The sequence below is a fragment of the Lissotriton vulgaris genome, chromosome 6, assembly GCF_964263255.1.
Source record: "Lissotriton vulgaris chromosome 6, aLisVul1.2, whole genome shotgun sequence".
In the NCBI taxonomy this organism is placed as follows: domain Eukaryota; kingdom Metazoa; phylum Chordata; class Amphibia; order Caudata; family Salamandridae; genus Lissotriton; species Lissotriton vulgaris.
Window position 1 is genome coordinate 942,765,420 of NC_141694.1, and position 24,569 is coordinate 942,789,988.

General features: G+C 44.3%; 1 protein-coding gene across 2 annotated transcripts in view; it reads left to right on the forward strand.

Annotated features, from left to right (window-relative positions):
• LOC147708237 (uncharacterized) overlaps positions 1–24,569 on the forward strand; it is a 787,595-nt gene that overhangs the window by 214,427 nt on the left and 548,599 nt on the right. For both annotated transcript variants that reach the window (XM_086926981.1, XM_086926982.1), the window contains exon 6: positions 716–870. In XM_086926981.1, the coding sequence (XP_086783107.1) occupies positions 716–870 (155 nt within the window). The remainder of the gene's footprint in view (positions 1–715; positions 871–24,569) is intronic.

Here is a 24,569-nt window from a genome sequence, read left to right on the forward strand (position 1 = left end):
ACACCTTCCCTAGTGTCCACGGGGACTGGAGCTGGAATAGTAAATTAAACTATTCACTATCCAGCACCCCCAAGTGTAATACGTTGTAAAGGTTTTCGTTGTAATACTTGCGTTGTAACAGCATGCGTGGTAACGTCATACATCCCCTATTAGGTACCGCCATTATGGTAATATGCCCGTGGAGTATTTACCAGTCTGTTAGGCACACAATATTTCTCTGGTAAAGTCTGTCATAACTGCTATTGCCATTACAGGGTTCCTGCTACAAAACATGATGGTGGACCCAACACTTTACACAGGTGGTGAATCTGCCACCATCTTTGGCAGAGTGGCATCACAGCATGACTGACCCAACAGTAGACACAGACATGTCTGCTCTGGTGTGACATCAACCATTGATGCACTGCCAAATAGAGACGATTGACTGGAATGGTTGACGATGCAGGTATTCATTTTGTGGTGATCCCCCTCCCACTATGTTTGGAAAAGAAGCAAAAACTCACTATGGAAATCATCAAAAAGTATAGCGTGATATAAATTCTATAGACACATTTTTCTTGTGGTGCCCAGTTTGGAAAGGCACCCTTCCTAAAGTTTGAAAGCTAAAACTTGATTTTTGGTGAGATTCTGTCTGAACTCATTTTAAGCATGCGTTTTGATTCAATGTGCCACTTAAATGGAACACAGTCTTTTTACCTTTCACGCCTCTGTTAAGCTGAAGCAGCGGATGGAGCAAAAGAAAGAAGTGGAGCTGCAACTTTCTGAAAGGAGAATGGACCTGCTGAAGGCCCAGTCTGCCAAGCATGAGATGGAAGAAAAAATATACAAGCGTACTGCAGAAATTCAAGATCAGGTCACACATGACCTTAGGTAAGTCAATGAATGCTGACTAAATTATGTACTGCACAATCACGGATGTAGTATGCATAAGTGGAAGGATTTTTGTAAAGGGCTGGATTGGCCACCAAGACACTTACAATTCCTTAGTGGACTGCAAGCTACCAGGCTGCTTTCAAGTCTAGATGACCAACCATGTTTCAACCTGGAAAGTGGTCTTCTTCTGTCTGCCTTCCTCTACTAAGTCAAAGCAGCATTGTTTTAATGTATCTTATTCGTCTATACTGTGAAAATGAATTACTTCTAAACTACTTCTAATGCACACATGCAGCATGTTTTCTCTGGGACTGCACAATGTATGTAACATTTGAAAAATGTCCCAGATGTGGTTTTAAGAAATGGGGAGAATGAGGTATACCCATTTTAACATCATTCTCACTACGAAAGATCCGTTCTTGTTTTCAGTTAGTAAAAGTTTAATTGATATTGAAGTCCGAGCATTGTCAACCAAGCTTATACACAATGGGGAATTTCTTTAAAACAAATATTTCTAATTTAATGTAAAACAATGGGTTACCTAAACATATAACCTTATTTCTTTAAGTTTCTACATCAAGTACATGAAGTGGTACACATACTCTTGCTAACAAAATCCACTATCAGTGAGTATGTTACATGTAAGCTAATTGACAACTAAATCTCAATGTTGCCTTCCTAATTTTCAGTGATACAAATACGAAATCAGGAATTTCATTTTGTTTCCATGTTGCCTTGACTTACTTCAATTGCACCCAAAGCGGGAGGTGTTCAGTTTCCCCTTTTGGAAACAACGGATTAATTTTTTGTCTGCACAGAGAACTGTATTTCACCAGTCATTACAATATATGGTACAAAAGACAATGGTCCTTGACCTTGCATGTAGAAAGGAGATTAATCAGTTAATCTTTAGTATATTCAATAAATAATTTCTGCACATTCTAAATCATCAGCATCTCATGGGTTCCCTGTGTTTTTTCAAGAAGCCCTGTGTGCTACTCACACTGCACCACTAAGACCAATACCGTACACATCCTGACCTCACATGAAAATCATCCCTGCCTCCTAATATTGCTGGACCTCTCTGCTTCCTTCAACACACTCCCATACCACCCTCCCCCTGGAGTCTTGTTTGGGATTCACCAGCAATGCGCCTCCCTGGTTCTCCTCCTACCTTTCCAACGGACATCAGTTTGTTGACGTAGGCACCTCCAGGTCCCAAAAGATCCCCATCACCCGAAGAGTCCCCCAGGGTTCCATACTGTCTCCTGTCATCTTCAACCTCTAGATGCAGCCGCTTGGTGCACTACTCATAGATAGCACATCAAGGTTCACCAATATGCTGGTAATACACCACTCTGCTTGAAAGTCTAGTCTGCTTCAGACATCCAAAGCCCCAACCACTGTCTGCACATCTTCCAGACCTGGAAGTCCAGTGTTTACCTAAAGCTCAACCTAACCAAGACAGAAGTCCTGTTATTTGGTAAGAACAACAAACAAGAAACAGAACAAACCTGGCTCAATTATATAGACCTTGATGGCTTTGAAACCCAACTTTCACCGATTTTCACTTTGATTCATTGTGGACAACAGCCTCTACCACAAGGAACACATTGCTAAAAAAAAGACTTTCTGGCACCATCTATCTCTTCTGAATAAAGAAAAACAGTTTCTTCCATAAAGCGCCTTCAGAAATACTGATCATGTGCTTATACTCTTGCATCTGAATGATTGTGATACCCTGCTCCATGACCTTACAGACTCCACATGGCACCACTTTAACATAACATAACATAACATATGCATTTGTTCACCCAGAAGGGTATCTTGGTGCTCAATAACAGATATTTATTGTTACCCAACTCAATGGTACTCTTTTTATCAACCTCAGAAGGATGAAAGGCCGCCGAAATATGAACCTGTGACCATGAGGTCGAACACAGGTCCCTACAGTGGACGCATTAGTCCACTAAGCCACCAGACCCTACCTCACACCACAGCCCGTCTCAGTGATGGTCTGAAGAAAAATGCTCATGTCACCTCTATCCTGATGGAACACCTCTGCCTCCCCTCCTGGTGTGCACCATTTTAAAAATTCAGCTGCATCATCTACAAAGCCATCTCGACTGGCACCCCTGCTTATCTTTAAGACCAGCTCTTCATATCTGTTGGTTCTCTGCAAATCCGCAGGTAGGAAAATACCAGCATGCCGAAAAAAAAGCATAAAAAAGCGACTTGCAGCATCCCTTTTCGATATATCCACAGAGGATCTTGAACAACATTCCCGTATCATAGATCGTTTCAGCCCCCAGGCTTATCATCCCTACCCCCTCATTCAATCTTCTTCTCCTGGTCCTATTTCGAGGTGGAAGCATCCTCGTTGTTACCTGGAACTGCAGTTCCAAGCTTGTCTGTAATAACCCATGATAAGAGTTCTAATTACTCCAAATCTTTTCCTATTTCTTAGAGCAGCCTCTTCCTTCATAGATCACTTTTATCACCAGCATATACCAGTCTATGTTCTGCTTTCAGGTTTCAGGGTCCAGAGGAATTCCTGAAATCCAGAATGATCCATACTCTCTGAAGTCTAGTCACCTCCGTCTCCCCCACACATTAAGCAAAAATCTCTTTACCAAACTCCCCAGTCCCCCTCCTTCCGGTTGTTGAATATAAATAATCTGTGATTTTCGATCAAAAGACCTGTGTCACCGGGCACTCCCAAAGGATGTAAAACAAGGATCCTACCTGTCCACATGCTCGCAGGCATAGGCCGGAGGTTGCCCTGCCCATTTTCAGCAGCAGAGTAGTATGACCAATGTACTATACATAGCTGTACCAATTGAGCCCCAGACTAAATCACAACCTGTCTAGGGGTACCTGGGGCCTCCTCCCAATCCCCGTCTTCAAAGTTATCACGTCCATCTCCCCGTCCCTTCAGTTGTTGTGGGACATCAGGTGTGTGGGTTACGATTATTTATTATATGTCAGGGATGTGGCTTTTTTGTCCATAGGTTCACTTAATAATCTGTCCTCCAGGGGGAAGACTTCCTCCAGCTCCATGCTCGTTCATTAATACTGATCTCAGGGCATGTGTCATCTGTAGATGTCGGTAGGCTGCGGAGGCTGCTAATTGGTAGTCTTTGGTAAATTCATACAGAGGAATTACACCTCCCTTAGCCCACAAGTCCCCCACTGTGATAATGCCAATAAGGTTCAACCTGCCAATGCCCTTTGATCTTCCCAGTGCTGCTAACATCTCTGCATCCCTGAGTGGGGTGATCTATTTTATTCTTCTCACCCATCTTCAGAATTATTTCAATTGCTGTTCACTTGGCGGTGGGTAGCCCGCTCAACATTTGTCTTCCATAGAGCACTACCTGGTCGCTCCTCGCACTCATTGCATGTCTGTCCATTTGCAATGCTGTTTCAGTCTGTGCCATGAAGGCCCAGTCATTGACTGTAATTAATTGCAGCTCCCAATAGTACTGTTGGATATCCGGAAGGGCAATCCCCTCACCATACCAGCCCTACATCTGTTTGAGTAGGGTGATCTGCGTGGGCCACCATCAAATAGTATAAGATGGAATTCTGCCACGATTGATTGTCTTGAATTACCCTTTAAGAACCTCATAGGTCGTGTTTTGTAACACATATCCGAAACGTGGCAAGGACATTAAAGCTGCCCTACCAAGAATGGAGAGCAACAGGCGATGACAATGATGCACATTGCCTTTCAGCCTGTCAGCAGTGGGATTAGATTCCGCTTGTGAAAGCATTTCACTTCTGGTGTTAAGTAAATACCCTAGTAGTGGAATCCACTACGTACAGTGGTCACCCCACAATTTGGTGGCAGTCTTGCTAATCCTCCCCTAAGTGGGTATAGTAAGGACTTTTGCTAATTGATGACATACCCAGAGTATTTATTAAAATGTTGTGAGTATTTGCATTATTCTGTCCATCGTCAGCTCGGGCGGACATATAGAGTAGCACATTGTCTGAGTATAGAGATATTTTGCCCTCCCAAGCCCCACCTTAGTCCAATCCCTTCACCTGTGGACCCTGTCGTATCCAGGCAGCCATGGTCTCCACTGCCAGAGTAAAGATCATTGCCAACAGGGGGCTTCCCTGTCTAGTGCCCCTTACGGAGACTAAATATTGAAGAATATGCCCCTTTCACCCTGACCCTAGCCAGTGAGCCATTGTACAACAAGCCTACCCACTGCTTATATTATGACCAAATCCCAACCTGCCAATACCGCAAACATATCAGGCCCTTCCAACATGTCAAAAAGATTTTTGCGTCCAAAGGCAGGGCCATAGTATTCAAACTTATATTTTCTTGGGCATTGCTTTATAGAGTTCCAACGGGAGTCCATTGGACCCCAGAGCCTTCTCTGTTTGGAGCTCCCATATCGCCGCCCCAATTGCCTCAATCCCTATGTCGTTGTCTGGATACTCTACATCGTCCTGTGCTAGTAGGGGGATGCGGGTATCTTTGAGAAGGGCGGCCAAATCCTCGGATGTCTTCATCACCGCTAGGGAGTATATCTGGGTGTATTAGGCAGTGAAAGCTTTGGCTTTGCACTCTCCTCTCCTAACCATTTCCCCTGACTCATTCTTGACCTCTAGCACACAGTTTTGGGACTGAACTCTCCTGTCCAGCTAAGCAAGGAGTTTGCCCACTTTATTTCCAACGTCATACAGCCGGTTGGCGTGGCTTTATGCACTGCCCTTGATGCATCAGTGGCTAGGTTCTTATACCCTTGCTGCTCAAAAAGCCGTTCCGGTTCCATGATTTCTCTCTCTAGCTCATCCGCTTAAGCTCTCTTATCTTGCTTGAGTCCTGAGATCAAGGATAGAGCCTGTACCTTGACAACAGTTTTGTAAGCTTTCCATAATGTTGGGGTCGAATCAACTATGCCCACATTTTTCTTGATGTAATGTCCTATGCATGTATGTGTCCCTCCCATACCCTTTGTTGCCACCTCTCCTAGCACCCGAGACGCACGTCACATCTCTAGCTCTGGCTCCAGGCCACACCCATTCCTCTGCAGTTCCATTTAGGGGCCTTGGCTAAACTCCTTCCTCATCTCTTGCTTCCCATCCTATGCTCCGGCCTGTACTGCCAGTCCGTGAGGTTTAGTCATTGGCTGTCCTCCTCGAATTTACTTGGATACCTGGGCTCTTCACCCACTAACAGGTCTTTCAGGAGTAGGGCCGGGCAGCCCCCAATCTCTCTTCTCCTTGCGCCCCTTCTCTGCACTTGAGGCAGGGTATTCAGGCACGCATGGAGCCTTGGTCCAGCATCATTCTTGAGGTGGTGTTTCTGCAGCCTGCGATCCTTCGGCTATCTACTCTCTCCTTCCCTCATAGAGCAGTAGAGCGGATGGAATAGGGGAATGGATTGATTGATGGTGGGGCATTTAGGCAAGTTGATGTCTGAGAAGCTTCACAAAGCAGTAGTTTCTTCAGCGGTTGGCCACGCTCTCAAGGTCTCTCACTTCTTGGAAAGACAAAAGTCTGGCAGCCAAAGCAACAGACTTCTGGGCTAGCCTTCTGTCATTATACTGCACTACCAGGGAACACGTGGCTTGCTCCATCATTGAAGTTTCATGCCTCTCTGTGAGGTGCATTTCTTATAAACAGAAGAAATGTAACTGTGAATGCACATTTCAGCCAACTCCCAAATAAAAGGGATCAGGCACGTTATCCTCGTCTCCGACATGACCCTGCAGGCAATGTGATTGAATGTATCACATCAGAGAACGTAGGCTTTGAAGAATTTGTCACTAAAAGATTTTATATAATAGTCATGATGGAGTGTTGGCGCATGCAGAAAGTAGATAGTAAGAAAAGGTAGTTAAAGCAGCATTCTTTGTAAGCACCAAAAGAACACTATAGATTTTATGGCACACAAAAGTGCAAACACTGATACACCTGTTTTTCAAACAGATTTTTTAAATTGATTTTCAAAGTAAACAGTACAGGCCATAGTAGTGATTTATTGTGAAAGTAACATTCGGTTCCCTTGTTATCAAAGACACCTTAGCGACGTAGTCCTCGGGTGCAGATTCTCGGACTCATCAGCACTAATCCCTGTCCCCCCACCCCCCGCCAGTTCGATTGATGGGGAGATACAGAGCTCTCCTCTATATGAATTCCATATGAATTCCATTTACCCCAATTTTTATCCAATTATTTGGGACAACCTCTGTTTTTAAAACTTCCTTTTCGGCGATGATACGTCTGTTTTTGTTACGCTTTTAAAACACTATAGACCGAAAATACCCTACCATACCCTACCATAATTAACAATAAATAGGAATTGAAGAGAGGAAATTGTACAAATAAGATAAATAAAACTTCCATATTAAGAGTCCCCAAATACAAAGTACATGAGTAGAAAGACAGATTTCAAATAAAATAAAGAATGCCGAAAATTATGTAACAAGTTATTGATACTTACAGTGGCCGCAGAGATTTGTGATATGGATAGGTAAATAGCTATCAAAATAGATATTGCAGAACTACACATATCAGAATAATATGGTTTCTGGAATGTTAATAGGGCTTTACATACCCCCACAATGTGATTTGTGGCATGGCAGAGGTGTATAACAAACTGGGAATAAACTGACATTTTCAGGACAGTAACTGGTTTTTATAATGATACAGGGTATACATTGGTGTCATAGGATTACATGTAACTTAATTGCTCATTTTAATGTCTGATGTTTTTGTCTGTGCAATATGTAACTGGAAACAGACCTCATACTCTGTTGGAGAGCCATAGCATCGCGAGCCGCCCCTTTGTGACAGTGAGTAGTCTTCTCTCTCCAGGGAACATGATTGGCCTGGTTGAGCATTCTTGATGACCCCCAGCTGACATTTTCAGAACTATTCTGGTGCACTTGAGCAGCACCACATACAGGCTGGCAAATTTAGCAACATATTTGTATCAACAAAAAAACAAAGTACTTGTAAGAATACTTGAATTTATCTCAGCCACTGGTCTTCACTCATCTGTCTTTTCAACTTCTATGCCACACCAGAGACCAGCAATTTGCAAATGAGTCTTGAACAATCAAAACTGCCAGGCCAAGTTCCATATATATATAGGTGGTAACACAAGCAACCTCAGGCTGGTTTTGGCCTTTTTATGCCTTATCAGTGATGTATAACTTAAGTCAAACGGCGCAGCAAATTTGGGGCATAGGACTGGGTGTGCCCATAGCACTTAGGGCCCGATGTAGGTAAATCTACATTTACCACTTCATAAATACCGAATCATACCGAATCGGTATTTATGAAGTGGTAAATTAGAGGGGGGGAGATGTAGGTATTTCAGATTCGGTAAATACCGAATCTGTAAGATTCGGTATTTACCGATTCTGTAAATACCGATTCGGTATCCCCCATTGCTTCCTATGGGCCTTGAAGCCCATAGGAATCAATGGGCATTACCGAATCGGTAATTACCAATTCGGTAATTACTGATTTGTACAAGGGTGCAGGGGGTGTCACTTTGACACCCTCCAGCACCCCAAAAAAAGGCATGTGAGCCATGTGGCACACAGACATGCCCTAAGGGCATGTCTGTCTGTCACATGGCATAGGTGTGCATGCACACATGTGCATGCACACCTGGATTCGGTATTTTAACACCCAATTGGATTGGGTGTTAAAATACCGAATCTGAAGGGCCTGTGGGACTGAAAGTAGTCCCACCTACATCCCAAATTTAAAAAATCGGTAAAATTACCGATTCGGTATTTTTGCGATTCGGTAATTTTACCGAATCGGTAAAATACCGAATCGGACAAAAAAAGGTCCCCTACATCTCAGTAGGCCAAATACCGGTCGGAAACGGCCGAAATCGGCCGTTTCCGACCGGTATTTGGTACCTACATCGGGCCCTTAGGGTGTCGTTGTAGGGATTCTGAGCATACATAGAATTATACACCGAATTATGGGACCTACAAGTCCAGGATTAACTAGCTATAGTGTCTCACTCTCTCTCCTACTCACAAATGGAACAACAAATGATTAGACAACCCAGAACATCACACTCCTGGATCTCTCAGGAATTGCGGTAACAAGACACCCCTTTCACTCGCTTCTCTTGTACCTGTCCACAACAAGATCTGAAAGAGTCACGGAATTAGTTTAAAATATTTATTTCAACTAACTTGCTCTAAAATGCAGTATACGTGCCATTACCAGCGTAATAGTGCATAATACAAATATTGTCAGCAATACAGCAAATACATACATTATGAAGGGAGATGTCATCTTACAAAGACATTGCAAACAGGACTACAGTGCCAAAGCTCCCTTCCCTTGGACTGAATAGGAAGTATTATATAAATAGATGATCCCAGGGCTTTGTCAGCGGACCCCATACCTTTAGGACCTAGATCGTATTTCTACATCACAGGTGCGTATTGCTGTTCTCCCTGGAAAGGTCCCTCTCCAAGTGTGTCTGTGTTAAACATGCTGTCCGGTAATATCAAAATACAAGTGTTCCACAAACAGCAGCTGCAGGGTATGTTTTGTCTCTGTGTTAGGCCCTGAACGGAATAACAAGGGGTATTGTTGGTTGACCTTGCTTAAAATGTTCAGACTTAACTCCAGGAATAAGCGGAGAACGATTGCAGCAGACAGTTCTCATGTGAAAGATGTAACTAGTCTTGTACAAGAGAAAGCGTGTAGTAATATGCGCAAAAGTAGCATCATGGCTCCTGGGCGCATGCAAACTTAAAGATGTTGACAGTACCCCTTGCAACCATATGACACCCTCCCCCTGGCCAGGTTGTAGCAAATAGCGAAACCACATCACAGAAGTAAGCAGAGTAAAATTCCAGTGGAAAAATCCAAATACCCTGAAGCGATGGAAAAAGGAGGAGACAGAAAAAGCAAAAAAAAGTATGTGGCAATTCATAGATTTAAAAAATCCTCAAATGTGTCTGAAAAATCCACCAATTCGTTAGATCCATTGAAGGTAAGATGTTCCTAAAAGCAATCCTTGTTGTTGAAAGCAAATTGGGATGCCATCCAGTTGAGCAGATCGAAGGAGCAGACATGCTCGTCATAATTTGTTGCATTAAAGAGCATAACTGGGCAACCTGCGTCATATTCAATGAAACGTTGTTGCAAGAGGCGCAATGCAGCCTCACAGGTTTCCAGCATACCAGCACTCCCATTACGGCAACAAAGCAGCATGCGGTCCCCATTGGAACAGGCCTGGTCATGAGCTGACAAAGAACCCATCAATAGTTCATAATACGGGTCAGGCTGCGCTGTGTTGAAGAGGCAGAGATCCACAGCCCATGTGAATGAGCACTTTCTGCACCAGGATTCAGGCTGGACACAAGTAGTAGGCATAACAGAAGGTGAGTCCATAAGTGCTCTTATGACAACCAGAGGCAAGCACCCAAAAAGTTCCTGCATCTGTCTACGGTACAGCTGTAACTGGACTGGATGGTTGAGTACCACATGATGGGCAGCCATTGCGAAGTAGCAGTTGAAGCACCTGGACTGCACCAACAAGCAATAGGATTAACGGCAAGCCACCAAATGCGCTGGAAAATATAGAATGTATAAAAGCTGGTATCACACCATATATCTTCTAGAAAGATTTAACAAGGCCAGAGCCTACCAGTTAAACAAAATGTGCACACCTTCAGTATAAAAAGCATAAAATATTTGATGAATTAGTTCTCAAAAATGTAGTGGGAGATTTGTGTTTAACAGTGACTGATTTCACTAGAAGTCCTGGTCACCTGCAATTCGAAGGTCTCTAGCCGAAGTGAGAACCACTTCTTGTTGGAATAGTAGTGCTCTGAGTCTGCTTAGTTTATTGAAATCTGTTTTCACAGTGGGAATGGAAGGCAACAATAAATTATCTACAATCCCGTGCGGGCGAAAAAGAACATTGCTGCAACAAGTTACTCATTTAGAAATGGTTACAATGTATGGTATACCTGTCCGTAAGCCACAGCAATTGTGGTTATTAAGCATAATATAACTTCCGTTATAAAGAAACGTGAGGGTGGGAATTATGGAAGGGACTGGCGCTCCAGGTGCCGAAACGTTGCAAGTGCCATGCAATTTAACTTGATAGCAAACCAAAGTGTGTCCCACTGTGGAATCACAGTCCTCCCCAGTTAGGAAAACCTCCTTGTTCTCAAGCATGGAGCAGATCTTAGCGGCATTGCCGATTTCAAGTGAATGTAACATCTTATCACGTAACATCTCTCACGTAAATTTGGACAGACAGCGCTTAGAGACCCCTGAGGTTATAACGCGCCATACAAATTAAATAAATAAATAAATAAATAAATAAATAAGTAAACAGCGGAAAACGAAAGGTAAAGACCACACTTTGTGAAGGAAATTACTACAGAGGGGTTCAAATCTACCGATTGGGTAATGTTTCATGCATGCAGTGAATTGAAATAGAGAGATGGGCAAAAAAATAACCCAGTGTATGAGCCATACAGAGGAATCAGTTTTCGCTATAGAACACGGCAACTGTTCTAATTTTTCAATGTGCAACATAGTGTATGTGGAATCTTCAATTCTGTTTATCTGTGAGGTTGAAGGCAAACATAAGGAAGTTGTATTTAAATAATCCCATGGAACTTTACCACTTTTCAACGTTTGCAAACTCCAAACAAACTGCATTACAGACCGTAGTTGATTTTGACCATGATACAAAACAAAAAACATCAGATTGTAGCATCAAAAAACAGATGCTACAATGTTATTTTAAGTGTAAATTCGAGTAGACAACGTGTTAATACTAATATCTACAACTTCAAGGACTTTTCTTAAATTTTCTTTTAGGACGTGGGGATCTAGGACCCAAAAGAAACAGAGACAGATCGATATTGCTAGACAAAAGAGCAAGATTTTATTTTACAGATGACAATGATTTATGTTGTAACCACTGTTGACACAATTTACCCACAGAATAAGTGGTTACCAAATGTGATTGAGGGAAACAAGGGTCAGATCTACTAAGTGTAAATCCAGTAGAAGCATTCAAAAACCGTTTTTGACAGGTGTTGGTATGTGGGGGCCAAATCAACCAGCCTACTGGATCCATAGTGGATGTGTTAAGGGAACCATTCTGCACCATTAAATGTAAGTTTTCAAGAGTATAATTTGTGTATTGCTGCCAAGTTTCATAAGCAGCCAGCAAGGGAACTGAAGAAGAAATAAAATATTTGGCTGTTGCCTAACCATAACATGTAGCCTGTTGAACAGATTGATTAAGAAAGATCAACTGAGACGGTATCAAACATGCCAGGTGCAAGGATTCAGTATCTTGCACATGCCAATCTTTTGTTCCCCAGATAGATGTTAATTCCACCTGGTCCTTCAAGAAATTATAATTAAATTTAAATACAAATTCTCCGTTTTGAAAGCAGTATAATACTTAAGATCTGAAAACAGTGAATGAACAGCATTAACATCCTCGTCATCAGAAAACATTGTGGGCATGATTATGTTACCTAGGGAACTCGAAAGATGTATGGCATCCTGATGGGCTCGGTCGGACCATACATTTCGTAAGCTACTTTGTCCCATACAGTGTCATCAACAACGGGAAAAGCAGCTATGTTAATGTGAGTTCCATCTCGTTTCATTATATGCGATAAAGTTTGAGGGGCAATAAGTCCATAAACCTAATGGACAGCAGAGCATCCAGGTAAATAATGGCCATTTATCAAAAGAAAAAAGACAGTCACAAAGCCAATTCACATAAAGAGAAAAGTCCTTGTAAGTGTCATACAAACGTAAGTCCAAGGAATCACTAAGTACACTTTTTGAAACCAAGAAAAGAAAATGCAAATTCTGCTTGGGGGATCCTCCACTGTGAAAATCAAAGAAGATGAAGAGGAAGAAAAGATATCTCTGTCCATATAATAACCCCTCGAACCCAGGCGGAACATCGGGGGTTGATCAGGTTTAAAGGACAACTGTGGTGTAGCATCAGGAACAGCCACTGATGACTGCAGTGGTGGCAAGGCATAATCTGGGTGAGCAGCAGTCGAAGTTGAGGATACAATTGGCAACATATTAATAGCTGTCTCCACTTCCCATACTTACTGCACAGGATTCGGTTTGGATGGCATTGTAGTAAGGAAAACATCTATTTTTGGAGTGTTCCTACACACCTTATTTAGAATTGGCCAACTGATGTAGTTTGACATGTTCAATAGAAATGTATCAGTTCTCTTTGCGTCCATGCAATGGGGGCAAAATTACTGCACGAGTACCCTTCAATCCAAGAACTGGAACTAGTGCATGGTAGGAGGGACCACATTCTTTTTTGTTCTCTATCTTCTCCCGGACCAGGTCACCCACTTTCGGAAGCCAGCCTGTGACAAGAATCAGCACTCCAGTGTCGGTGGTTGAGGGCAACTAAGTTGTTGCAAGAGTATCTTGTGTCTTTTGTAGATCCTGCAACATAGTACAATGGTTATCTACGTCAAATGTTGCGGCAGCTGCCACAATGTCCAGACCATCATGGTCAGGCATAAACATTTTAATGCCAAAGGGCCCACCCACCAAGAGGTCTTCTTGGGAGATTATTTAGTGCACGTTGGACTCCATACAAGTGATGCAGCCAACACCGACCAGTACCTAAAACTCTAGCTGTCAAAGAATGCTTTAAGTCACTGTTCATTAGCTCCACTACTGAATTGCCCTAAGGCATGTAAGGAGACAAAAATTGCAGCAGTACCTCCAACAACATCATTGCGTCCTTGTAAGCCTTAGAGGTAAACCATGGACCTTGATCTGAATGGAACCTGCTGCATGCAAATGTTCCGACGAAGACACGCAAGTCTCCTATGACATTTCGAGCATCAGCACTACGTTGTGGTCAAACCCAAAGGAATCTTGTGCACGAATCTACTGCAACTAAGATGTATTTATAGCAGTGTCTGATGACAAAGGACCACGGTGATAAAGATATATACAACCAAAAGGATGGTTCAATATGTATAGCTGCGTAAGCGGTGGGCGTGTGACAGTCGACGGTTTTATTTTTTTACAAATGACAAAGGACAGAATGTAATTGTGGGTCTGTCGGTACAAGCCATGCCACCAGGAACGCTGCTGCAAGAGGGACACTGTTGCAGAAACCCCATCATGTGCTGAAGCTATGCCCTCATGTGCTGCTATGATAAAAGGAAGTCTGCGGTACTCGTTAGGAATCAGCCAATCCCCAACGGACGGTACAGTGACTATTGGAACTTTTTTCTGGGGAAACACGATAATAATATGTGAACGGGAACCCTTGAGGGAACCTCGTTCTATTCTTAGTTGCTGGCATGGTGGCCAGAATGTCAGTATCAATTTTTGTCATGGACCTTGTAACAACTGCTACTGAACATGTGGCAACTGAAGATTTGGCTGCTTCATCAGCCATGGAATTGCCCACAGCATGTGCTCTCACATGCTCATGGCCAAGAGTATGTATAACATGTGTGAGTGGTAGGCTTTCCTTGAGCACCGCCACTTGAACCAAAAGCATTTTATGCTTAATTGTGCTACCTTTTGTGTCGCTAAAATCATTCCGTGACCAGAAGTACAAATTGCCATTGTATGATTGCACACAATAAAAGGAATCGCACACTATAAGAGTGTGGATTGTTGGATCAGCAAATTCTAAAGCCAACACAAAAGCACACAGGTCAACCAATTGAGCTGTACAGTCTCCTAAAAACTGTGTATGCACCACAGAAGATTTGAACTAGCCGTCAACTATTGTACCTGCAACAATCATGCAGGAGGACAAATAGGCATGGTTTGAGCCTACGGCCGGCTGAGCAGACTCATCAGTGTAAATTATACACTTATACTGTTCAAGAGGAAGCATTGATGACGGAGGTTCATGAACCTGTTTGTACTGCAAAAACTCTTATATCTGCAAAATTGGGTCAAAGGTAAAGGTGACATGAGCAAATGTCAATGAACTTGCCCATTGAATCTAACGAGGGTGTAAAGCCTTAGAATTTGAACTCTTGCCTTGGAGCTAGCATAGGCGAAACCATAAGAATGTGTTTACCTTGTGCAAGAGAGCGCTGTTTTAGAATCAGCATTTGTACTGCAGTAAGGATTTTTTCAGTTGGAGAAAAACACATCTCAGCTGAAGTGTACAAGTGTGATTTGTATGCAATGGAGACTGTATCCCCTTCATTGAAAATCAAGTACGTGAAACCCACTGTACCTGGAACAATTCATATGACAACATTTGTAGTATTGTCACATGTTAACAGGAATTTTGCAACAAGCATATACAAGAAGTAGCAAACTATACATTACACGAGGAAAAGTGACGTGTGCATGTTGCAAAAGAGTACAAAATACAAGTCGAAGTATAATACTGCAATAAATGGCGGACACTCAAACTACAAGAACACACTGGGAAGGCACTTCTATAGTCATGGAGCTCAGAATTTCCTATAATGGAAGGACTTCCTTCAGATAATAGAGAGGGCGTGAATAACATCTGGACGTTTCTTTGAAGGAGGAGAAAGTTGAGGTTAGTTCTTTCCTTCTTGAAAGTGGGAGGTTCAAGCAATACATTTTCCGCATTACGTGATGGTCTAGAGCCTCCAGAGAGTTTCAGTTTATTCGCCAGGTAGCGAGGAGAGGAGGAGTGCAAGGCTTTAGTCTTGTAGATAGATCTTGCCTCGATGGGAAGCCAACGGAGGGTGGATAAAATGGGTGTGATGTGGTCGCTTCTTTTGGCCTCATATATGAAACGAGTTGCTGAATGGAGAACAGATTTAAGGGGGGACAGATGGGATTTGGGGAGGCCAGTAAGAAGAGAATTGCAGTAGTCCAGTCTGGAGAGAACCAGCGATTGGACCAGGTTTTTAAGGTCTTGCGCCGAGAAGAAGCGACAAATCCCCCAAAGAAGGCGCAGTTGGTATCGTGCAGACTTTGATGTAGTAGAGTAGAATGAGTTTTTTGTCGAGTATGACACCAAGGGATTTCATGCTGTCGACAATCAGGGGTTTATTGTTATATTTATTGTATATTCATCTGATCCATCCATGATTGAATCGGGTGAGGAGAAAGTGAGGAAGAGAGAAGGAGGAATTCAGTTTTGGAGGGGTTCAGAATCAGTTGATGAGTTGACATCCAGTTTTGAATGGGGTCTATAGTAGAGCTTAGGATGGAGAGATCATGAGTGGAAGCCATCTTAAGGTAGATTTGAGTGTCGTCCTCATAGAGATGATAGTGGATCCCAGATTTACTTAGGAGATTTCCCAATGGTTCTAAATAGAGATTGAACAATGTGGGTGCAAGTATAGAGCGTTGAGGGACACCTTGACCTACCGCCAAGGGAGATGAAAGACTGTACACTATTTTGATCATTTGGGATCTATCAGAGAGGAAGGAAGCAAACCATTTAAGCACAGGGACCTCCATGACCATTCTCTGTTGAAGAGTGTTAAGGAGAGTGTTGTGATTGACAGTGTCAAAGGCTGCAGAAAGGTCAAGGAGAATTAGAAGACAAGACTCCCCCGAATTGAGTATCCGCAGAGCATCATTAATCACTTGTAGCAGGGCTGTTTCAGTGCTACAGTTTTGAACGAAGCCAGACTGGAAATTGTCAAGAAGATCACTGTCCTTGATATGACAAGAGAGTTGTTTCACTACACATCTTTCCGTGATTTTCGCAAGGAAAGGTAGGTTAGTGATGGGGCGGAAGTTGTTGAGGTCGTTCGCATCAGCAGTGGGTTTTTCAAGCAGAGGGGTGACTTGCCCAGTTTTGAAGGAAACAGGAAGGGGGCCTTGACAGAGGGAGAAGTTAACCAGAGTGGTCTAATAGGAAAGATAATAAGTATAGAAGTCAATGGCGATGGCACTAGGGATGGGGTCAAGAGAATGGTTGGAGGGCTTTGTTTCAAGGATGCATTTGAGGAGGGGATCTTCAGAGATGGGGTCAAAGTTCTGCCAAATGGCTAAGGATTTGCGCTCCTCTGGAGGGGTAGGATGAATGACCTGATCCACAAGTGATTTCATTTTTTCATCAAAGAATATAGCAAATTCCGCTGCTTTCTTTGTAGAATCCTCCAGCTTGGAGGTTGGGGGAGTGCAGATTGAATTCTTGATGAGATCAAATAGTTTTTTGGGTCTATTTTTGGCTGAATTAAGGAGGGCTCTGAAGTGTGACGCTTTTCCAAGGAAGATGTGCTTGTGGTACTTTGATCTTCGTGAATGAAGCGTTGTCTTGTCTTCATTGTTTCTCCAGGAATCTTAGATACTTCTTTTCTTCATAGAGGGATTTGTCAAACCAAGGTGCTGAGGGAGTAGGCCTTTTCTATTTGCTTTGGAGAGGAGCGACGTTATTGATTTCAACTGCAAGGACTGTGAGGCATTGGGAGGTGAGTTCGTTAACATCTAGGTTCGGGTCTAGCCTTGGAAGTGATAGCAAAGCTGATTTACAGAGGGTACCGAGGTCAACATTTTTAGTGTCACAGAACCAGAAGGTAGCCCTCTTAGGTTGGCCAAGTTATAGAATGTGATAGGTGAAGAGAGAATGGGATGAGGAGGTGGTCAGACCAGTCTACATAAATAGGGGTAGCGATTGTAAGCATGTCTGCTTTAGAAATAACAAGGTCCAGGATTGAGCCCTTAGAGTGTGTTGTTTCTGTGCAGTGTTGGATAAGATCATTTGCAGAGAGAAAGGTGGCCAGCAGATTCACAGAAGAGTCTTGAGATGAGCCCCAGTGGAGATTGAAGTCACCCATGAAGGTCTGATTGTCATTTTGCGTGTGTTGGTCGCTAATGAAGTCAGAGAGTTCCTCCATGAACGAAGGGCCGCTACAAGGCGGGCGGTAAATGGCATGGAATCTGAGGGGTGAGCAGTGGTGCAGTTGAAGCTCAAGAGAAAGGCATTCAAAAGTGTGGAAGGAGCTGTTAGGAAACGCATAAGTTGAAGGGAGTTTCTAAAGATAACTGCAACACCTCCCCCAACTTTGATCAATTCTGTCATTTCTAAATATAGAATAGCCTGTGGGTAATATGAGATCAAACATGGAGTGAGAGGTATCGTTGAACCAGGTCTCTGTGAGGAAGAGCATGTTAATATTGTGAAGAATGATGGTATCGGAGATTTCCTATTGTTTTTTATTGCAGATCTGCAGTTGTGGAGCAGACAGCGCAGCTCTGTCGAGACTGTTTTGGTGAAGTGGGCACTTGGGCTATGAGGGGTGATAGGGATATCGTACTTATATGAGGGTGTTCTGGAGGGTTTAAGTAAGCTAGTGGTTCGGACAGAGGAGATGGTCAGAATAGTGTAGATAGTAGGGTTACTTGGAGATGAAAGTGGAAGAAGGGTGACATTCGAGGGCTTTGTGAGTCTGCGATGTTTGCAGATGACAGGTTATGTTTGGCTATTATGGGGTGTGGGAACGAGGTGCATCTCGTGCGAAGGTGAGTGTTTTTCAAAAGAATTGAGGTGTATGGAAAAGTGGAAATCTTGGAGCATAAAAGTGAAATGCTTCAAGTTGGGAGATGGAGGTGATCAGAGAGCCTAGCTTATTTTCCAGAGAGAGTAGGACAGAACACGGCATGTTGGGTGGCTCGATGGAGACAGGAGGGGGTGCAATTGGCGGGGGAAGGCAGTTCTCCTGGGAGGGCAAACTACGAGTTCTTCAATCACTGAGAGAGGCGCAACAGCTCCTCCATCTCCCTGTAGACTCTGGAGATCCGCCATCATCACGAGAACATAGCACTGGAGCGCTTCGTCCGGAATGGTCTACTGTTCCCCCTCCAAGATCCAAATGTTGAATACAGGGACTTGATTTGTCGCAAAGTAAACAGGACATCCTAAGCCACATCCGCTATTTGAGTGGCTCTCCTTCTCCAATGAAATTGCCGCCCCCTGCTGAATGACATTTTATAACTTGGGTTAGTACTCGTTCTGTACTTGACACCTCTCACAGCTTAGGCCCAGTGGCCCGTTTGAATTGTGCTTACTTTTCCTTCACACAGGATGCAGATGGCGGAGGCCTTTGGAATTCTGTGTGTCCGCCACCCCCGCACAGCAGAGTCCCACAGGGGAGTGACTTCTCCGGAATGGCCCGTCTGAGTGATCCTGGGCTGTTCCTTTCAGACTTTGTAATTGCCTGGCCCGGTTGGCCACTTGTTTGTATTTTTTCTTCTTTATTTATTTATTCTTTCTTCTCTTCTTTCTCCCTATCTCTTTGTCTATCTCTTTCACTTAGACGCGCTACTGGGGGAAGCCGTATTCTTAAGATCCTCTGAAGCTATAATGGGAGGGCTTACTTGTACACGTGCTGCTGGTATAGCGATTAAGAGGGCCTTTCTTGGTCTCGCACTGGAGAGACTGACTCATTGGGGTGGTACGGACGGTCTGGGCTGTCTACCTGCATTTGAAGAGTACTACATTCCCCTCTAGGCACCATGATTAACCCTATTACATTTCTTTCTCTAAATGTGAAAGGGCCGAACTCCCCTAATAAATGCCGCCAGGTCTGGAGATATTCACTCCATCAAGACCCTTATGTGATTTTCCTTCAGCAGACTCATTTACTTTTGGCGGACACCGACCTTATGCCACACCCTAAATATCCCCTTCAATATTGGGCATGTTCCTCCTTTAAAACGGGTGGGGTGGCGCTTCTCTTGAAATCGGGTTGGCAGGCGGCAAACTCTAAGATTACAGAAGATGCTGAGGGGAGATTTCTCAGAGCACACATGTCCTGGGTTCAATGGTCCCTAACTTTGGTTAATATATATGACCCTAATCAAAATCAGGATGCATATCTCTGTTTGCATCTCTTGCAGCCCATTACAACCCTGGTTGTCCTGGGGAGGGGGGGGGGGGATTTAACTTGGTCTGGAACCCGAAATAGGATCGCACTGCATACACATTTCAATACACTGGGCCATGTTGACATCTCTCTGAAATGTCCTTACCGACTCCAGGTTGGTTGACGCCTGGTGGCATCTTCACCCAGATTCTCAGGACGACACCCAGCTCATCCTCTCCCTCACCAAGGACCCACACACCACCAAAACCAACCTCCACGAGGGAATGAAGGCCGTCGCTGACTGGATGAGGAGCAGCCGTCTGAAGCTGAACTTAGAAGAGACGAAGATACTCATCCTCGTACCCAACCCCTCAGCCTGGGACAACTCCTGGTGGCCGACCACACTGGGAACAGCACCAACACCCACCGACCATGCACGCAACCTAGGATTCATCCTCGACTCCTCCCTCTCCATGTCTAAGCAGGTCATCGCCGTCCCCTCCTCCTGCTACAACACCCTCCGCATGCTTCGCAGGATCTACAAGTGGATCCCGACCGAAACAAGAAAAACGGTGACACAGGCACTTGTCTGCAGCAGACTGGACTACGGCAACGCACTCTACGCAGGAATCCCAGCCAAACACCTACGACGACTCCAACGCATCCAAAACAACTCCGCCCAACTGATCGTCAACGTCCCCCGCTGCAGCCATATCACCCACCACCTGAGAGACCTACACTGGCTCCCCGTCGACAAGAGGATCACCTTCAAGCTCCTCACCCACGCACACAAAGCACTCCACAACGAGGGACCAGCCTACCTGAACAGCAGGCTCAGCTTCTACATCCCTACCCGCCAGCTCCGCCCCGCCAGCCTCGCACTCGCCGCTGTTTCCCGCATCCAACGAACGACCTCCGGCGGCAGATCCTTCTCCTACCTCGCCGCCAAGACCTGGAACACCCTCCTCACCCACATATGACAGACCCAAGACCTACTCGCCTTCAGAAGACTCCTCAAGACCTGGCTCTTCGAGCAGTAGCAGAACCCCCCCCCCCCCCTCAGCGCCTTGAGACCCTCAAGGGTAAGTAGCGCACTCTACGAGAAATCTGATTGATTGATTGATTTTTCCCATGCACATCGCTTGTATTCTCATATAGATTATTTCTTCCTTTCCCTTCCATTGATACGTATGCTTTGTAACTCCGAAATATCGGATATCTCTATATCGGATCATGCACATGTCCAGTTCTCCCTCCTATCCCCTGATTCGCTTAGGGAATCTTTACCTCAGTCAAGACGACCCCCTCAGGTACTCCGGAAAAAGATTGAGGTCTTCTTTCTAGACAATACCCTCTCTGATACCCCAAGGATATTCAGTGGGATGCATTCTAAGCTACCATTCGAGGGGCCATCACGTCCATCTCGATTGCCAGGACTTATGAGGCACACTTCGTGGAGTCCGCCCTCTCTTGGGATATTAAGGACTTAGAACGTAAAGATCACACTCACCCTCACCATCACTCGCAATAAGCGTATTCTTGCTGCCAATTACGTCTACATTCCACCAAGAAAGCCAAACGACTCTTACTTACTCTCAAACAGAAATTCTATGCGGGGAGAGACAGAGTTGGGACGTGCTTGGCGCATCTTCTTTTGACCCAGACTGTGCGGGCTCACATTGCTAAGCTTAAGCACTGAGATGGCACTTGGGCCACTTAGGAAGCAGACAAAAGCCTTAAGTTATTAACTTTTTATAGTGACCTTTACGTAGATGAACCGTGTTCACCTGATGCCGTTTCTGATTTTCTCGACTCTTGTCCCTGGGACCCGATCGACCCTTACTTTGCGAAACTACTCGATGGCCCTAATTAATTAATTAATTGCAAGTTTATATAGCGCTAGGATCGACTCCCGGAGGAGTATCTCCGCGCTTCGACCGCTGCGAAACCCTTCCTGGCTTCCCTGAGAGATGGTCCCTTAATGGGTATCTCCAGGGTGAGACCAGGCATCCCCGGCGGTCTGGTGGGGCTGTTAGTGAAGATGAGGCAAGCTAGTGCCCAGAGTTGCCGAGTGCGATCGCTGATCAGAGTGGGCACCGAAGCGAGAGAATTATCGAGTCCGCTGACCCTGGTCCAGAAACCTGCCGCGTCGGGAATCGAACCCTGGTCCCGGGCCGTCCTCTGCTCTCGGGTCTGCCGCCTCTAACCAGTGAGCCACACTACTTCACTCACAAAGAGATATCCAGGGCCTTGAAACAACTCCCAGGTGGGGCTTATCTGTCAACGTCAGGGAGCAGACAATATCTGCCAGCTTGCCCACTTGGTGGAGAAGGTGCGATTCAGAAATATCCCCTCCTCGTCTCGTTCCCTAGACGCGTAGAAAGTATTTGACCCCTTGGATTGGGGCTTTCTCAGGGCAGTTCTCCGCAAAGTGGGTTTGGGGCCTGGATTGATCTCTAAACTGATGGCTCCCTATCCGAAGCCTACTACTCACATTTGCTTTAACGGACTTTACACTGCCTCTATCCCCATTCATCGTGGTACCAGGCAGGGGTGCCCGCTATCTTCGCTTTTATTCGCTCTTGTATTGGAACCCCTCGCTATTGCTCTACATCAGGATCTGGACATAGGGGGTCACTATAAGCCATTGGTCTTCAATCTATGGGACGCGACCCCCAGGGGGGTGTGGAGTCATTGGAAGGGAGTCGCGCATTCATCTGCCTCCCTGCTGCCTCGAATCCAAAAAGTTTACGTTTCGTTTTGGATTCAAAATAATTACATCTAAGGAGCCTCTCTGATTGGAGGATAGGGCAAAATAAGCAATCCTAATGTGGCTACGTCATTAATGCCTGTCATCCAATCAGAGAGACTGCAGCATGCACACCAGGAAATGCCCGCGAACTTTGTCCATAAAGATGGACCAGCACCTTCGTAATTCAGGAGTTCTGCGCTGTCACTGCTGCCTTTCACTGGGTCCGGTTGTCTTTCTTGGCCCTGGCTGCTTTCACCTTGTGTTCTTTTTTCAAACTCATCTTCGTGGCTCATTGCTGCCTCTGCATTAGGATCTCCTTGCCGACTGGTTTCCAAGGGAATCCGAAGCTTCCAGGAATAATTAGGTAAGCCCCCTCCTCATGTCCCATGCCCTGGCTTTTTAGCTGCAGACGACATTGAAACTTGCACGCATGCAAAGACACACACACAGATTCTTATCTGTTTCCTTGATTGAGCCATGTGGATGGGGGGTGTGGGGGGTGAGGGGTGTTGGGCAGGAAAAAGGCTCTGGTTAAAATTTATGACTGTGGAAAGGTGTTTATTTCGATGTACTTTCTGTTTTTGTTGCAGCAGTTTCATATTCATTTTTGTGATATTGAAATGTTTATTTTCCATGTTCTTTCCGTTTTTATACTTGACACAGCAGAATAGCATGATGCCTGTGTCCAACTACAGTTGCCACACTTTCCAAAAAAAAGCGATAGTTATTTATCATGTGTAAAGCATCCATGATTGCACCTTACTTGATGTAGTTGGTTTTGTAGTACAAAAAACGTTATCACATGGAGGATTCATGTAAAACCGGTCTGGGGAGAGTTCATCTGATCATTTTATTTTGTCAAAAAGTTCTAAATAGATTGGTGGATATGGGCTCATGGAAACCTAAATAGCCTTCTGAATTTCAGCTGTGCTTAGAAACAGATAATTATGTCCTGCACAAAAAGTTATTGATGCTATACACATTAGAAAAATGACAATATTTATAATTACAAAATCATTTTTATTCATGTGTTTTGCGGTAAACAGCTGCCTGTCTCATGTCAAGGACAGGCTCTCACAGAATCGCCATCTGTGCTAATTTGGAGGCTACTCAGCACCTCGCCGACTGCCTGTGTGATATTGAATGATCTAGTTTACCTGTCTGTTAGATTACCGGCCTCTGGGTACAATGAACCTCACCCACAAAGAAAAAACAACTGGTGTCTTTTGGCTACCCTCTCTAGACGAGTGTGTTTTGCTACCTTTCACATTCTCTCTTTTGACCCTCACCCTGAAAAGGCCTTTCCAAGACATAGGCTCAGTTGAGCCAGTCTGACCGTGCAACATGTTGTCCTCCACCTGCAATAAAATGCATGGGACCACAGCCTAGATGTATCAAGCATTTTGCGATTCGTTAAGGCCGAAATTCGCAGAATTTCGGCCTTACCGAATCGCAAACGGACATTTTGCATCTTTTGGGATGTATGTGAAATTAGCAAAATAAGGAATCGCAAAAATTTGCGATTCCTTATTTTGCTTAAGCATTTAAGGAATCACAATTTTGCGATTCCTCAAATGCCATGTATGAAGCTTTTTTAATTTGCGAATTCAGGTTAAGGAATCGCAAATTAACACCAACTTGAGGTTCGTGTTAATTTGCGAAATCCTTTCAAAAACCAAAATTTGGCAATTTTGAGGGTGGCATGTGACACACATACATGCCCATAGGGCATGTATGTGCGCCATATGCACACACATATAAGTTTCAGGGGTGCAGCAGGGTGTCCATGAGACACCCCTGCACCCTTGCAATAATTCTCAAATTGCGATTAGCAAATTGCGAATTCGCAATTTGAGAATTATTTCGCAATCATTCCTGTGGGCCTCCTGGCCCATAGGAATGAATGGGAAATTGGCCTAGATGTATCATCGTTCCTATTTGCGATTTCTTAATAGCGATTTTTACCGAATCGCTATTAAGAAATCGCAAAATGGGATGTATGTTTTAAATCTCTATTTTTTTGCGATTCCTTATTATTCCTAATTTGCGAATTCGCAAGTTGCGAATTCGCAAATAAGGAATAATTTCCCATTCATTCCTATGGGCCAGGAGTGATTAGTGATTAGGAATGATTG